The 15,382-nt window shown below is 39.6% G+C and overlaps 1 protein-coding gene across 11 annotated transcripts in view; it reads right to left on the reverse strand.

Annotated features, from left to right (window-relative positions):
- Positions 1 to 15,382, reverse strand: part of COG2 (component of oligomeric golgi complex 2) — a 53,371-nt gene that overhangs the window by 18,599 nt on the left and 19,390 nt on the right. For 2 of the 11 annotated variants that reach the window (XM_054248245.2, XM_054248244.2), the window contains exons 4-10: positions 13,938 to 14,018; positions 12,237 to 12,340; positions 6,953 to 7,061; positions 6,199 to 6,378; positions 4,104 to 4,228; positions 1,375 to 1,497; positions 298 to 424 (exon numbers count right to left, since the gene is read on the reverse strand). In XM_054248245.2, the coding sequence (XP_054104220.1) occupies positions 298 to 424; positions 1,375 to 1,497; positions 4,104 to 4,228; positions 6,199 to 6,378; positions 6,953 to 7,061; positions 12,237 to 12,340; positions 13,938 to 14,018 (849 nt within the window). The remainder of the gene's footprint in view (positions 1 to 297; positions 425 to 1,374; positions 1,498 to 4,103; positions 4,229 to 6,198; positions 6,379 to 6,952; positions 7,062 to 12,236; positions 12,341 to 13,937; positions 14,019 to 15,382) is intronic. The other 9 variants (XM_078356663.1, XM_054248246.2, XM_008985815.5 and 6 more) reach the window with 5 other exon arrangements.

A 15,382-nucleotide genomic window follows, 5' to 3' on the forward strand; every position in this document is an offset into this window, starting at 1 on the left:
TCCCAAAGTGCTGGGATTACAGGCGTGAGCCACCGTGCCTGGCTACAATGTACATTTCTACTCACACTTGTATCTAGACTTAATTATACTTTATAAAATGAAAATATTCTTATTCCTAAAAGTATCATAGGTCATATCTTAGATAAAACAATGTGTGTGTTTTAAGGTAAATGTTCACTTAGCAACTCAAATTTTTATTTTTAATAAACCATAGAACCAAGACTAAGTAGAAGACAACATGATATTTCTAAAGTCTCCAGTTAACATCTTCAAGAATAAAGACGATGGGGAAGATACCTCATGAAATGCGTCGGGATTCCCAGGATTAAAAAGTGAGGGCAACTTTTCTTCTAATCCTTGTACGATTTGTGGCCAGACAGAATTCACTAAAAAGTCATATCCAGGAACAGTATTGCCTTTTTCACTGTAAAATAAGAGCACACTTCAATAAAATATACCATAATCTATTTACAAAGAGCAAATTTCCACTGTGTTGCTTCTGCCAAAAGACCCACAGTCTAAAACTTATTTCAACTTTATTAAAAACTATATTTGTAATTTAGTTTGTTTCTAGACTCAAGTTTCTATTTCACTCCTTAATGTCAGTCTCACCTCAAACCTGTCAAATCTCTTGGATCCTGACTCGTCCACCTAGTGTCAAGGCCAGGCAAACCACATAAAATCACTTTGGTACACTTTTCCCTCGAAAATAGGCTACCACCTTTATACTCCTATTTTGGAAAAAAAAGTACAGTAGTCTAATACCACAGGAAAAATAACCTACACGTTGCTGAACACCACTAAACCACACAGCATTGTAAATTATGGTAATTTATAAATTACTAACAGCTTTGTACTTACTAAGCTATCTCTAAGATTGCTTTCAGTTTTAAAATTCCATGACTATCAAATGTGAAATCTTATCACAAATCTTGACAAAAAAATTATTATTTTTTACTCTGATAACAGAACAATGTTCTTTTGTGTGTGCCTGTCTTATTTTGTCTTTTTTTTAGCACCAGATTTTAAATTCCAAATTCCCAAATATAGATGACAGGCAGCATTGAGAGAAAAGTATGCGCTCTGGAGCCAGTGTACATGATTCAAATATTGAAGCCTGGACAAATCATTTAACTTCTCTGTGCTTTGCTTTCTTCATCTTTAAATGGTGATGATAATCGTACCAACTTCACCAAGTCACTATAAGAATTAATATTTGAGCCAGGCGTGGTGGCTCACGCCTGTAATCCCAGCACTTTGGGAGGCTGAAGCAAGTGGATCACGAGGTCAAGAGATCAAGACCATCCTGGTCAACATGGTGAAACCCCATCTCTACTAAAAATACAAAAATTATCTGGGCACAGTGGTGCATACCTGTAGTCCAAGCTACTCGGGAGGCTGAGGCAGGAGAATTGCTTGAACCCAGGAGGTGGAGGTTGCAGTGAGTCGAGATCACGCCATTGCACTCCAGCCTGGGTAACAAGAGCAAAACTCCGTCTCAAAAAAAAAAAAAAAGAATTAATATTTGTAAAGTACTTAGGATAGCACCTAACATACAGTAAAAGCCCTATGTTAGAAATGGTTAAATAAATTAGCTAATAAGTAAGGGAGATTCCTTAAGTCTCTCACAAACTTAAAGACCCATAATCATATCTTCTAGGCAAAAACCATTTCACTATCTGCCCACCTTGTTTTGTATTGTGTATTATGCTCTATTTGAAGGTAATTTTTAAAAATGGTAAACAATTTAATAAATGTTCTTATTTTAGCAAAACTGGGAGTTTTGTAACTAAGTTGCCATATCAAGGTGGGACTTAACATTCCAGTAAGTTATCAAAATAAACTTTTTTTAAGTTTCATAATTTTCCTGCTTAACAAAAATTATCAAGACAGATAAGTTATAAAGGAAGTTCTACTTCACTGTCCAGGAAGAGCTAGCAAATAAAGTTATGACAGTTTCACGTAAGTATTGATAAGAAATTACTGGTGAGGGTGGAGGAGGATGAGGGAGGGGAAAGAAGATGCCTGCTTCCCATATATCCAGTTCCATACATCAGATTATACACTTTCAAATAATAGTAAGAGCTGACTCTGTTAAGGTATCTAGAGAAAGCAAGCACAAAATTGAGGACTTTAAACTACAGATATACATAATATAACCACTATTAAATGACAACGTTTCCTCATTCCCAAAGTTAATGTCTAATTAAAGCCCCCAAAGAGAAATGTAAATAAAACCTGCAAGATTAACAGTTGACACAGATGACTGATTAGAAAAGCTCATCTGTATACTCTGGAGAATAAATACAAATGTTGCTGGTGTTGCTGATTATAAGTTCATGAAGGGTGATACACGATAAAAGAAAAAAGTGTCCAGGGAAGCACCAAACTTCTGGAAATCTAAAGCCAGGAGCTGAGCAAGGGAAAGAAATGGATACGCAAAACCTCCCACAATACAGTGATGGGCTAGCAGCAGATGATGATGACCTTGCAAAGCACAGTTCAGATTTTTCAAATATCTGAGCCTTCTACACGAATTCTCCCACACTGAAAACTATGGAAAAGATCCCCTAAAGCTTTGAAGCTGGACCCAGACTGGTCCTGTCAAATCTAATGGCTGGTTGTTTCCTATCTATGGCTTCTTTCACTTTATCTCATGATTTCTACTACATTCTTATCCCCAAATCCAACTAAATCCTTATGATTATAAACAAAAGTAGCAAAACTAGGCTTCATCTTAAGTGGTGCAGAGGAAATAGAGAGGATACTGCAAAGGCCAAGCAGCATATTAATCACCCCGTATTTCTGCAAAGAACAAAAACTCATGGCCAGGTATATTGCTTGCTCCATAAAAACAGTGACCTTATTTACCTTTCAATCATTAAAAATGGTTAACTCTTTCATTCTGCAAACACTAACTGGGCAGTTGCTAGCTCTAAACCACCCTGTTAAGAGGCAGGGGAAGGTATGAGCAATGCAAGATTGATCACAATGCAAGATGGCAATCAGCACTCAGCAGAAGCAAGAGCAACACATCTACAATCCAGAGGACGTGATGAATGCTGAGCATTAGGATCGATAATGGTTTTTTTTTTTTTTTTTTAAGACGGGGTTTTATCGTGTTGCCCAGGCTGATCTTGAACTCCTGGTCTCAAGCAATTCACCTGAATTAGCCTCCCAAAGTGCTGGGATCACAGGTGTGAGTCAACACGCCCAACCAAAATTGGCCTCTTGAAGGAAGCGGTATCTGACCTGGAGCTTCATGTGGAGAGGCAGTTTGACAGGAAGACAAAGGACACAGGAAGAACAGCAAGCAGAAGAAAAACGCAGAAGCATGTGAGTACAGGGGAGCTGGGGAGAGGCAGCCAGCACTGTGTAGCTGGAGCATCCAGGGCTATGGAGGGAACATTCCATGGCAGAGAGAGTTCTACAGTGGACAGCTACCAGACCAGATCAGAAAGGGCCTCATGCCCTGCTTAGAAAAGCCTGGATCTTCCTCCATGCACACTGAGAAGCCACTGAAGATTTATGAAGAAATCTATGAATCTCAGATTTCTGGGTAAATGTGACTGTCAGAAGACTAGAGAGGGAGGACTGGAAGCAAGGAGACAGGGTGGGAGATTCTATGATTCTGGACAGCAGATGACAAGGCCTAGACTGGGGCAATAGCAATGGTGAAAAGTAATGGGATATTGATGAAAGAGAATCAGGAAGTCATAGAAACTGAACAAAAGGAGGAAAATGAAGATGATTTCACAATTAGTATAAAACTTGTTGAATTGAATTGAATTGATATTTATAGACAGATTATGACACATTAGAATCACAGAAGGAAAGCCATTTTGACTTCAAACTAAATTTTGGAAAAAATGCAGAGAAGAGGAAAGAACAGGCTTTGGATTTGGAGATGCAGTCTTTAGTCTCAGCTGCATCTCTGTTTCTACATCTGTGAAATGAGGCTGATGGAACCTGCCTCACAGTATCGAAGGTAGAGACAATGAAATCACAAGATTCATAATGGATTCAGTTCATATAAGTTGTCCACCTGCAGTTAACAGGTGTGGTCACTGAAAGGAAGGTCCACATGGGGCCGTTTAAATTACCTGGAGATGGCTCCGCCTGTAACTTCTCGAAGAAGGCGGCAATGGTGAGGCACAAACTCCAGAAGTTTATTATACATGACCTGAAGGCCATTGGGATGAGATTCAACAAACTGCTCTATAATCACCTATTAAAAGGAATATCATTTAAAAAAAAAAAAAAAAAAAAACATTTAAAAGGGAAGTGCAAACTATATATTTCAGAAAAAACAATAAACCTTACAAATGTGATTCCTCATGCTCACCCTCCTCCCTGTGACATATTTTCTAAACAGTAAATAACAGGTCACATTCAAAACTAGTTCCTCAGATTAGGCTGCACAGTTATGACTGTCGGTGAGACATGGGCTGATAAACCATGCACACTGATCTGCTTCCCCGTGAGTCTGAAAGCAAAATAACACCTTTTAAAAAAAGATTTAAAGCAGAGCACACAATTCTCCACTACAACTCTTCACTGTCTTCATCCTGGCCTTTTCTTCTACCATCATTCAGATTAGCGAAAGGTTTGAGGCAGAGAAAGACAGAAGAAAATACATTAGTTTATTATTTTATTTTTGTGATAAAATTGAGAGTCAAAAATAATATGACAAGATGAGTTTAAATAAAATACAATGTGGCTACTTAAGATGCCACCGAAACTTCAAATATTTCTTTATCACACTAGATTCAGTTCAGTGAAAAAGAAATACATTAGTGACTAAAATATTTTCACTTGTTGGGTGTGGTGGCTCATGCCTGTAATCCCAGCCCTTTGGGAGACCAAGGTGGGCAGATCACTTGAGTTGAAGAGTTCAAGATCAGCCTGGACAACATGGCAAAACCTTGTCTCTACAGAAAATACAAAAAAATAAATTAGCTAGGCATGGTGGTGTGTACCTGTAGTTCCAGCTACCTGGGAGGCTGAGGTGGGAGAACTGAGCCCAGGAGGTTGAGGCTACCAGTGAGCCATGATCGCGCCACTGCACTATAGCCTGGGCAATAAAGCGAGACTCTGTCCCCCAGAACCACACACACACACAGATTTTCACTTATTGACAAAGAAATAATGTACATAATTTTTTCACCCCCGTAGAGACAGCTATGGGATATAACAGGATATAAACGGAGAGAAATGAAAGATCATTTATTTTTAGTAATCTTAACAAGGTCAAAATAATTATTAAAATTAGTCTCTAAATTTCATTTTTATAATTGGGATTCTCAACTTTCTGCTATAAAAAAATAAAAAACTTTCTCCCTGAAATCACGTGAGTATAGTGTTTGTATTTACTAACAGTCAGAACATTCACACTGACAGGACACTGGAGGAAAGTCCCCAAACACTGAGGATGGACTCAGTGGCTTCTGTCGGTTTGAACTCGATAACGCTACTATTTCTATATCTCATAAACTGTTAAATATCAGCAAATTTAGATGGCACAATCTATACTCTGGCTGCTCAGATGCAGGATATACTTAATTCCTATATTTTAACTATATTCCTAATAGGTGAAGGATACTGCATAGTCGCGTTCTAGAAATACGGTATTACTCGGCTAATTTGCTATAAAAGCCCTTGATCTTTGAATATTCTTCCTTTCACACTCCCACTCCAGCAGACTCCTCTGTATTTTTCGAGGCGTGGGCCAAATGTCATGTATTTCCTACAGACTTGAGGGTACCACTGTCTACCCCAGCACTCTCAGCGCCTTCCTCCTACACTGCAGTGTTGTCACCGCTTATCTGCCTTAGTCCACCCACAAGACCAGTGTTTGGAAAACATTCTTTTAACAACTACTGAGAATCAATCACCTCCCATAAAATTGACCTAAAAACACGTGGATGCACACCTTCTCCCTAGGTGAGAATGTCGCCCTTGAAGCCTGAACCACAGCATAGCCAGGACACCTAAGAGGGCATGCCCAATTCCTGGCATTGGAACATTACTTCCCAACTGTAACCCACAGAGACCAAGCCTTCCTTACAGCTGATACTATAGGAACTGAGAATCTTTCCCAAAAGATTTCTGCTCTATCTTCTTATCTTTCTCACACCCAGTAAAGAGTCAAAGACAGAGCAGATGCTCATGAATGTTAGTTGAGGGAAGTTCACAGACCTCGTCTATGTATGGTTTCACTAGTACTTGGCCAACCAAGGCCTCCGCATCCCGAGTCTTGTCAATCGTGGCATAAGTCCGTAAGCAGTGCCGTATGATATCGACGTCAGAAGTCTGAAGGCCTTCTAATAGGAGACCTTCCAGTGACTGCTGTAACATGGCTGTAATGCCAGCTATGCGCTGCAAGAAAAGGTAAGTAAGTAAAAACGGCTCTAGTTGGAACAATTTCTGAAGCTGCAAATAGATACATAACAAGCCTCTCACACCAATAGATGGTGACATATTTAAAATCAAAATAATAACTTTTCCTGGAGAATAACAATAAATTCCCTACCCCAATGTCTTTATAAGTACATCTCTGCTTCATCAGAGAAGAATTTAGACAGAATTACAGAATGAGAAAAAGTTATCTTCCTCTTAAGCTACAGTCAATCTTTAGGAAACATCATGGATTCAAAATCCAGTTAAGGGCTTTGGATAAATTAATTGTCCACATCATGTAATACATCCAATTCCATGAAATTCGGAATTAACTTTACTCTTACAATCTGGAGAATGTGACTGAGTCTTTACACAAAATCTACGTAATAATGTGTGACACTTAGGAAGCTGGAGCCCAAAAAATCAAAAATTGAAAAAAAAGAATTCAAGGCTCGCTTCGAAATCCTATAGATTAACAATATTTCCAGGTTAAATGAAAATTATTTTGCAAGTTCCTAAACACCAAACTGTGGAAATCCAAAACAACACTTACCGGTCTTACTTTGTCCAAAAGAGGCATGCCTTTGCTTTGAACGGCATGAAATTGTAACTGGTTAAATTCTGTAGCAATTCTCTCCAAAATCTGTCCAGTCAAAAGTGGGCTAGTAGAGAAAACAATTATAGAAATTTAATCCCTACAGTCTGTATTTCCAAGAGAACCCATCACATGACTGCTTTCTCATCCACTGTTTTGACTTTTGTCAGTGTTTTACACAGCCACCTTGTTACAAGGTGAAAGCTAAAGTGTCTTTTCTGCCATCAATCAATGCTCCCCAGGAGCCATATGCACAGCATGTTCTGAGAGCACTGGGGAATCTGTTGAATACAAGCTACTGATGCTGCCTGGCCTTGACCCACAGGGACCAAACAGCAGCAGGATTGGCTAAGCCTGGGTGCATGCAATTATGTGTTTCTGCCACTGACTCCAAGCTCGCCCATTCATGACCTTCTTCTTCAGCTTTAACCTCGCTTCTTTTTCCCTCTTGCCCCTCTACCTACTTCTCTTTCCATCCCATTTCTTATAGCTGGATCCTTTCTATTTCTCTGCCTGCCTCATTCTCCTTTCTAAAATATTTCTAAAATACCAAACATTTTTGCCTCCTCAATAAATGAAACTTATCCTCCAGCAGCAATAAATATCTCAAAATGCCTTATTTTAAATCTAAATAGTAATAGCTTACTTTAAAATTACATTTGCCAAACAGCAAGAGCAGCCAACCTATATGCTCTGGGTCCTAGTGAGAGGACATTCTTTACATATCTGCCAAAAAATATAATAAATGCACTCCCCCCCAAATATATTATAAAGTGTCAATATCACTCAAAACGAAGTAAAATAGCAGAGAAGTACAGAGGCATAAGCTGGGTATGCTGAGGCATCCTCTACCTGATGATGACACCAGTTAGTGAGGGAAAATGTCCACATCATAAGGACATATAAAATGCTGCACTGAGACCAACAGTGGTCTACCCAGTTCTGTATTTGTAGCACCCAAACTAGTTTAGAGGAGTGCGAACGGCCCAGTGTGACCAACCAAAAAGGTTAACTCTGTCTTGAACATCCCTAACTCTTTCCTGAATAATCTCGTGCAAATTAATTATTTATAAATCATCTAAATGTTTCTTGGCTTAATAAGCACGGTATATCTACTATTCAGTAATAATCCCCTAGTTCTACCTTCTCTACAGCTCAAATTTTAGATCTGAATGTAAGAAAAGCTCCTCAAAGATGATTCAGAGCAAGGAAGAGTACAGTGTCTATTATACTGAATATATGAGGAAGGAGACCTAAGCATCTAAGACCACCTCCCCCTTGCATTTCAACGGGAGGAGTAAAGGCTGGCAGACTGGGCACCACCTTAATCGTCCTCCTATAGATCACAGGCATGGTATGGAGGAATCTTTCCAGAAGGCTTTGTTTTTACTTAAACAAGATCAAACCCCTACCTAAGCCACATACACCATACCTACTCCATGGACCAAGACCTTTTCACATGTAATTTCCAGAGTTGTGAGCCCAGGACCCATTCACATGTAATTTCTAGAGTTGTAAGCCTTTAAAAGGGCAGGGACTTTCTTTGTGAACTCGATCTTGGCTGTTAGGCAACTATGCTGCCTTGCTCCTGGCTGAACAAATCACCCCTTCTTTCCCAGATGTTTGTTTCTTGAGGCTGTTCCTGTTTTAATGACATACTGAATAGAACAGAATACAATCATATAATAGTATGTCTAAAATAGAAATCGCTGAGGTAATCAGAAGCCCATTCCCCACTAGTGGGTGATGTTTGGCATCTTTTCTTAGGTACCTACTAGTTCCAGACACTGTGGGTGTGATGATGTGGAGCCTTACAGACTGATGGAGAAGGCATGCAAGTCAATCAGCAGTTCCAGCCTCAACCATGTTGTCTGGTGGACGCCCTGGAGGCCTGATGCATGCAGGAAGATGGACCGTCTAACTCTGAAAGGTCAGGGAAGACTTCCTAAAAGAGGTGGTCTTGTAATCGAGTTTTATGGAAGGGAACTCTTGTGGTATCTTGTTTGTACTTTCTCTCACAGAACTGAGTGAGACGGTTTTAAAGAAAGCAAGAGGGATCAACAGTATCCCACACAAGAGAGAAGAATAAATTTTACAAAACAAATCCATATAGTTTTATGACCTGTTTTCCCACTTAGCACAATGTCTTGAACCTTTCCATACTTTAAGCATGTTTTGAGCTAGATCTGGATGGAATAAAAGAAATCAGGCAGGTGAAAGGGAGGTAGAAGTTAAAGGAAGGGCTTTTACTACAACAAATGGCCATACATAATAAAAGGAAGCATAAATCACTGATTTACGGGCAGTCAGGGAACCACAAAACCACAAATAGTTCTGAATACTTTAGTGAAGAATACAGAGTGGCCAAGGAGCAGCTTGGGCATTTAAGATTTATGCTAAAAACACTGAGAAACCATTGTTTCCCAATCAAATTGTCAGGTCTCCATATGCAAGCCTGTAGCCTGAAAGTCTGAAGCCTTGGCTGATGTCTCCCACCCGCTGCCTGTGTTCGCCATTGTCCCTGATCGCCCAGCGGAGCTTCCCCAGACAAGCCCCTCACCCAACCCTGCCATCTTAACTCTTTCTCTTTTTTTTTTTGAGACGGAGTTTCGCTCTAGTTACCCAGGCTGGAGTGCAATGGCGCGATCTCGGCTCACTGCAATCTCTGCCTCCTGGGTTCAGGCAATTCTCCTGCCTCAGCCTCCTGAGTAGCTGGAATTACAGGCACGTGCCACCATGCCCAAATAATTTTTTGTATTTTTGAGACGGGGTTTCACCATGTTGACCAGGACGGTCTTGATCTCTTGACCTCGTGATCCACCCACCTCGGCCTCCCAAAGTGCTGGGATTACAGGCGGGAGCCACCACTCCAGGCTTCACTCTTCTTATAATAATGTAAATACCTCTCACTCAACCCTGCCATCTTAACTGTTCTTATGACAATGTAAATACCTCTCACCCAATCCTGCCATCTTAACTGTTCTTATGACAATGTAAATACCTCTCACCCAACCCTGCCATCTTAACTGTTCTTATGACAATGTAAATACCTCTCACCCAAACCTGCCATTGTAACTGAACTTGTGGTCATGTATACTCCTTGTCCCTACTCCCCAACCACTGTAACTGAACTTACTCTGCAACACCCCCACCCCCCAAAAAACTACCCAAACCTATAAAACCAACTCCAATCCCACTGACCTTTGCTAATGCCCTTTTTGGCCTTAGCCCATCTGCACCCAGGTGAATAAACAGCCATGTTGCTCACACAAAGCCTGTTTGGAAGGTCCCTTAATTCAAAGCGGCATTTTTCAACACAAATAGTAAGATGTGATTAGACAAATATGAAAGATCCATTTGGCAGCTACAGATTTAATTGTCCTAGAGAAAATGAGAGGGCAGTCAGGACGCCATCCCTGAAATGAGACAATGGGAGAACCCAGAGGGGGAGGCAGACATCTCTCAAATCTCAGAGACATTACAGCAGTGACTTTCCAGGGCTTGCCTAGCGAATGAAAGGAGATGAAGGAAAGAAAAGGAGAAAATGACTCCCCCAAGATGTCTAGCCTGGTTACCGAAGGAAATGAAGGCACCCTTTCCTAAGACAAGGAATGAAAGAGAAGAATAAAATGTTTTTGCTGGTAGAGAGAGGCAGGGAAAGAAGATGAGAGCTCAGTTTTCAACATGATGAATGTGAGGTGCCTGCAGGACGTCCACCAGACTCCTCACAGTCATCAGACTGATGGGTCTGAGGACTACAGAAGTTTGCAGATAAAGAGATCAGCATCCAAGAGGCCATTAAAACCATGGGGTTGGATGAGGTTATCTAGAAAGTGCTGATCAAGAGCACAGTACCAAAAACAGTGCCCTGGAGAAAGCTGGCATGAAAGAGTGCAGTGGAGTCCATTAAAGAACAGAATAGGAATGGGGAAGGAGGAAAAGAAAACAGGGAGCAGGTATCACAGATGCTGAGTGAGGACACAGTAGGGAGGGGCTGTCAATGCTGTTGAGTGGAAAACAGAACAGAGCAGTTAGTCAAATAGAGCTCCACTGGGCTCTCAGAACAGATACTGATGGGGACTCTGATGAGCGCAGATGAAAAGGAACAGAAGGGACAGAAGCACAAGAACCAGAGGCTGAAGAAACAAAGATGGCAGGGGACTGACCACTTATTTATACATCTTGATCAGGAAAGAAAGTAGAGACCTAGGACACGAGAATGGTTTCCTTTTGGGATGCCTCATCTCCTCATCTATAAAATGAGAGATACGAAGCATATTATCTCTTCAAATCTAAACTTCTGATTTCTAAAATTAAGAAATCCAACTTTTCTGGATAGTATGATGAGGACTTTGAACTGCAGGTATATTCCATTTGCTCCTGGTTGGTTTTCCTGTAGCTTATCCCATATTAGTCAAGTAAAGACATGATGGTGATCAACATGACTTTCAGAGATGCTTGTGTTAGGCCCAAACTAGACATGAATGAGGGTCTACTCTATAGCTACCAATCCTGCAAGTGAAGTTCCTATTTGCCTTATATGAGAGATGACAACACCAAGACATAAAGTGAAGTAACCTGACTCAGGCTAATCAGCTGGTACATGCAACATAAGCCCATGCTCTTTCCACTGTAACAGGGGGCTTGCTGTTGGTGTTCATAGTGACCCATTCAATTCACTTTCTGAGTCACTCAACTACCTGGCTGATTTTAAATTCAGTGTAGGAAGGTAATAAGACATTACAGTATAACAAAGGAAATAGTCATCTTTTGCTTATTTCATATTTGCCATTAATAAATTTCAATGAAACGTGTGCTGTACTATTTGTTAATTATGTAACACTCATGCCTTTTGAACCTCAAGATACAACAACTGGAATACTCTGGGCCTGTCTAAGTAATCTAAGACGACCGCTATTCCACACCTTGAAGACCAATAGGGATTTTACTAGTCCACGGGTAAGGCAATTTCAAAAATAAAAATCTTCCAAAGAAAGCACACATTCTCTGACTCCCTGAAAGGTGTGGTGTTGAACAGTGGCCTCTGACCATCAAGTTATATATAATAACATATGTAAGCTTTACCATTTCACGTTCTCTGCTTTTTGCTTGAGCTACATTTAAAAATACTAAGCCATAGACTGGGATTTTCTTTTTTATCAGAAATGAGTTCTAACTAAAAACAAATTTTCCCCTGGGTGTAAAGTATTAATTTATGAGTTATTTAGTAAAAAATACTTACCTGCTTGCTTCTAGTGCAGATGTTTCTTTAGAACTTTGAGAGTTTAAGATTTTTTCAATTTTCTCAACTGACCGAATAACTTGTATAAGCCTCAACACACACATCTAGAAATAAAAATTAAGGAAAAAGAGTTCTTGTCATGTTTAATTTTAATTGTCTTATTTTATCATCCTACGCACAGGAAAGTACAAAGCCAAAAGTCAACGTAAAATTACTTACAGCATTCTACATTTTTAATATTTCTACATAACACTAAATTCCAAAGAATGCAAATCTTTTGGCTTTTTAGAACAAACATATTTTAATATTCTATCACAATTTTAGAATTTAAAAAAACCTAGCTCTTTTTGTTTCTTATATTCTTTTTTTTTTATTTTGAGACGGAGTCTCGTTCTGTCACCCAGGCTGGAGTGCAGTGGCATGATCTCGGCTCACTGCAATCTCTGCCTCCCGGGTTCAAGCAATTCTTTTGCCTCGGCCTCCTAAGTAGCTGGGATTACAGATGTGCAACACCCGGCTAATTTTTGAATTTAGTAGAGATGCGGTTTCACCATATTGGCCAGGCTGGTCTCGAACTCCTGGCCTCATGATCTGCCTGTCTCGGCCTCCCAAAGTGCTGGGATTACAAGCATGAGCCACTGTGCCTGGCTGGTTTCTTATATTTTATCTTTATTCCCTTTTTCTTTTCCCCATCTTTTTTGAGACAGGGTCTCACTCTATCACCCAGGCTGGAGTGCAGTGCTGTTATCTTGGCTCACTGTAGCCTCAACCTCCTAGGCTCAAGTAATCCTCCCACCTCAGTCTCCCTAGTAGCTGGGACTACAGGTGCAGACCACCATATCTGGCTAATTTTTTTTTTTTAATTTCTTGTAAAGACAGGGTTTTGCTATGTTGCCCAGGCTGGAATTAAAGTTCTGAGCTCAAGCGATCTGCCCGCCTCAGCCTCTCAAAGTGCTGAGATTACAGGGGTGAGCCACCACACCTGGCCTCTTCCCCATCTTAAATAAACTTTTATTTTGGTACATTTATTTTCTTAAGATCCTTTTTTCACATTTTAGTTTTTGATCATATTTGTCCTCTTCATTTACATGTGCATGATATACCGATAAACTTAAGTGCCAATTCATTAAAGACATTTATTATACAAGGCAGATATTATCAAGGAGTTTGAGGAACATTATAAAAACTCATTGTTAAAATAACAACAACAACAAAAGTCATTCATTAAATAAACAGTTACAAAGCATCATTTATGAATCAAGATATTCTTCTACACACTGGGGACATAGGTGAATAAAACAGGCAAAACTCCCCTCTCTCATGAAGTGGACAATCTTTTCTAACAATGAACTACAGTCCTGAATCTTTGGACAAAAGCTGAGAAGGGATCTAAGGGAGAATCAAACAGAAGATCTCTAAAATAGTCTTCTCAAAAAATAAAAAATAAAAATAAATAAAACAGGCTTCTCTCCCTCGAGATTTAAAAAAGTGTGCTTGGGTACCAAAGTTATCAAAAGAAAAATAAATACATAAATACATCTAATAAATAAATTTTAAAAACACTTGTGTATAAAAGAGAGACATCATGCTCCTCTCTCTTCAAAAGTACTAAGAAGAGTAAATGGAACATATGCCTAAAAGTGCTTGTTACTACAAGGTACAGTGAGTCAATGCTTGACTATTATAAATATTTGAGTATACCTTTTTTTTCCTAATGTCCTCTTGTTTACACATTCGTTCATCAACTGCCCGAATTCCTTCACTGACAGATGATCTAAGGCTCTTTAAAAGAAAAAAAAGTACTGCAGAGACTGTTTTGTACCATTACTAAATTTACACATTTAATTAAATTCCACAGGACTTAATACCTACAGGCCAGTATTATGCAGATATTGACAAATTATAAAATATTAAACACAATTTCTGTTTGTGTCTCATGATTTAGGGGAAAAATGACATATAAAGCTAAGGTCGTGCTGGGTTGGCTGCTAAAAGAAAATCAATCTACATACAATGAGCATCACAGGAGATCAGGGTAATGAAACCTGAGTCAAAGCATAAGGGTGTCTGGTGGAGGAGATGAGACTTGAGGTAGATTCTAAAAATTTGTGGATAATGACAAGCACAGAGAGAATATTATCAGAAGACAAGGCAGAAAGACAGAACAGTTATGACGCATTTCAGGACCAGTAAGGAATACATCTGGGGGTACTGCAGGCTTCAACATGGACAAAAGTAGAAATAAAACAGGAGGGGTTAATTCGAGAGGGCCGTGACAAGATCTTTCGACTAGATTTTACACATTTTAAGTATTAATATATCATGAAAAATTTGTTTTGGGAAAATTCAGAATCAAGAAGTCAAGAAGAGGAGGCAAGGAAAAGGGCAAGTTCATAAGTGGAGAAACATGTCCAGAAGCTAATGAATTAATTAGAAATCAGGGCCAAAATGAAGGTAAAGGAAAAACCAGAATAAACTGGAGAAACAAAAATTCTATAGAAAAGTGAATTCATTCATTCCACAAATGTTATGAAATACCTATTAAATGTCAGCTATTGTGGAAGCCAATGAGGACGCAACGGCGAACAAGATAAAAATAGTCTCATTTCTCAATAATTGCAGAATCTCATAAAGTAGCCTCATGAGTTAGAGATCAAAAAGGAAGAACAGGTCTATAGGTAAACCAATCAGGAAAAAGGTGGTTCTAGAGAAAGTTGTGGGAAGAGGGAGAGCATATAGTGCTGGCAGGTGGCAAAGTAAAGACTAGAGCCTGCAGGTGACAGAGCAGTCATTAATGCCAGAGCAGAGGTTGGAAGAATGAATCCACTTCCATGGGAGAGAATTTAGAGAGGAGAAGACAGGAGAGGAGAAGGCTGAGGATGGATGCTTGGAAAACAGCCTATCTCCAAGGCTGGGAGTAGGAAGAGGTACACTGAGAAGACAGGAAAGCCACCCAAGAGCCATGCAAGAGCCACTCAGAGCATGGACTCCAACAGTGAACCACAAAGACAGTTTTCCTTCCATGCCAAGAAGAAGTACTTTAAAAGCTTTTTTAAAAATCAAACAAGATCTAAACATCTGAAAATACTTGCTAGTTCAAGGCGCAACTCAAGACTTCTTTTTTAAGAATTATTCCTTGCCTGTAT

Source organism: Callithrix jacchus, chromosome 19 (assembly GCF_049354715.1).
Source record: "Callithrix jacchus isolate 240 chromosome 19, calJac240_pri, whole genome shotgun sequence".
Taxonomy (NCBI): Eukaryota; Metazoa; Chordata; class Mammalia; order Primates; family Cebidae; genus Callithrix; species Callithrix jacchus.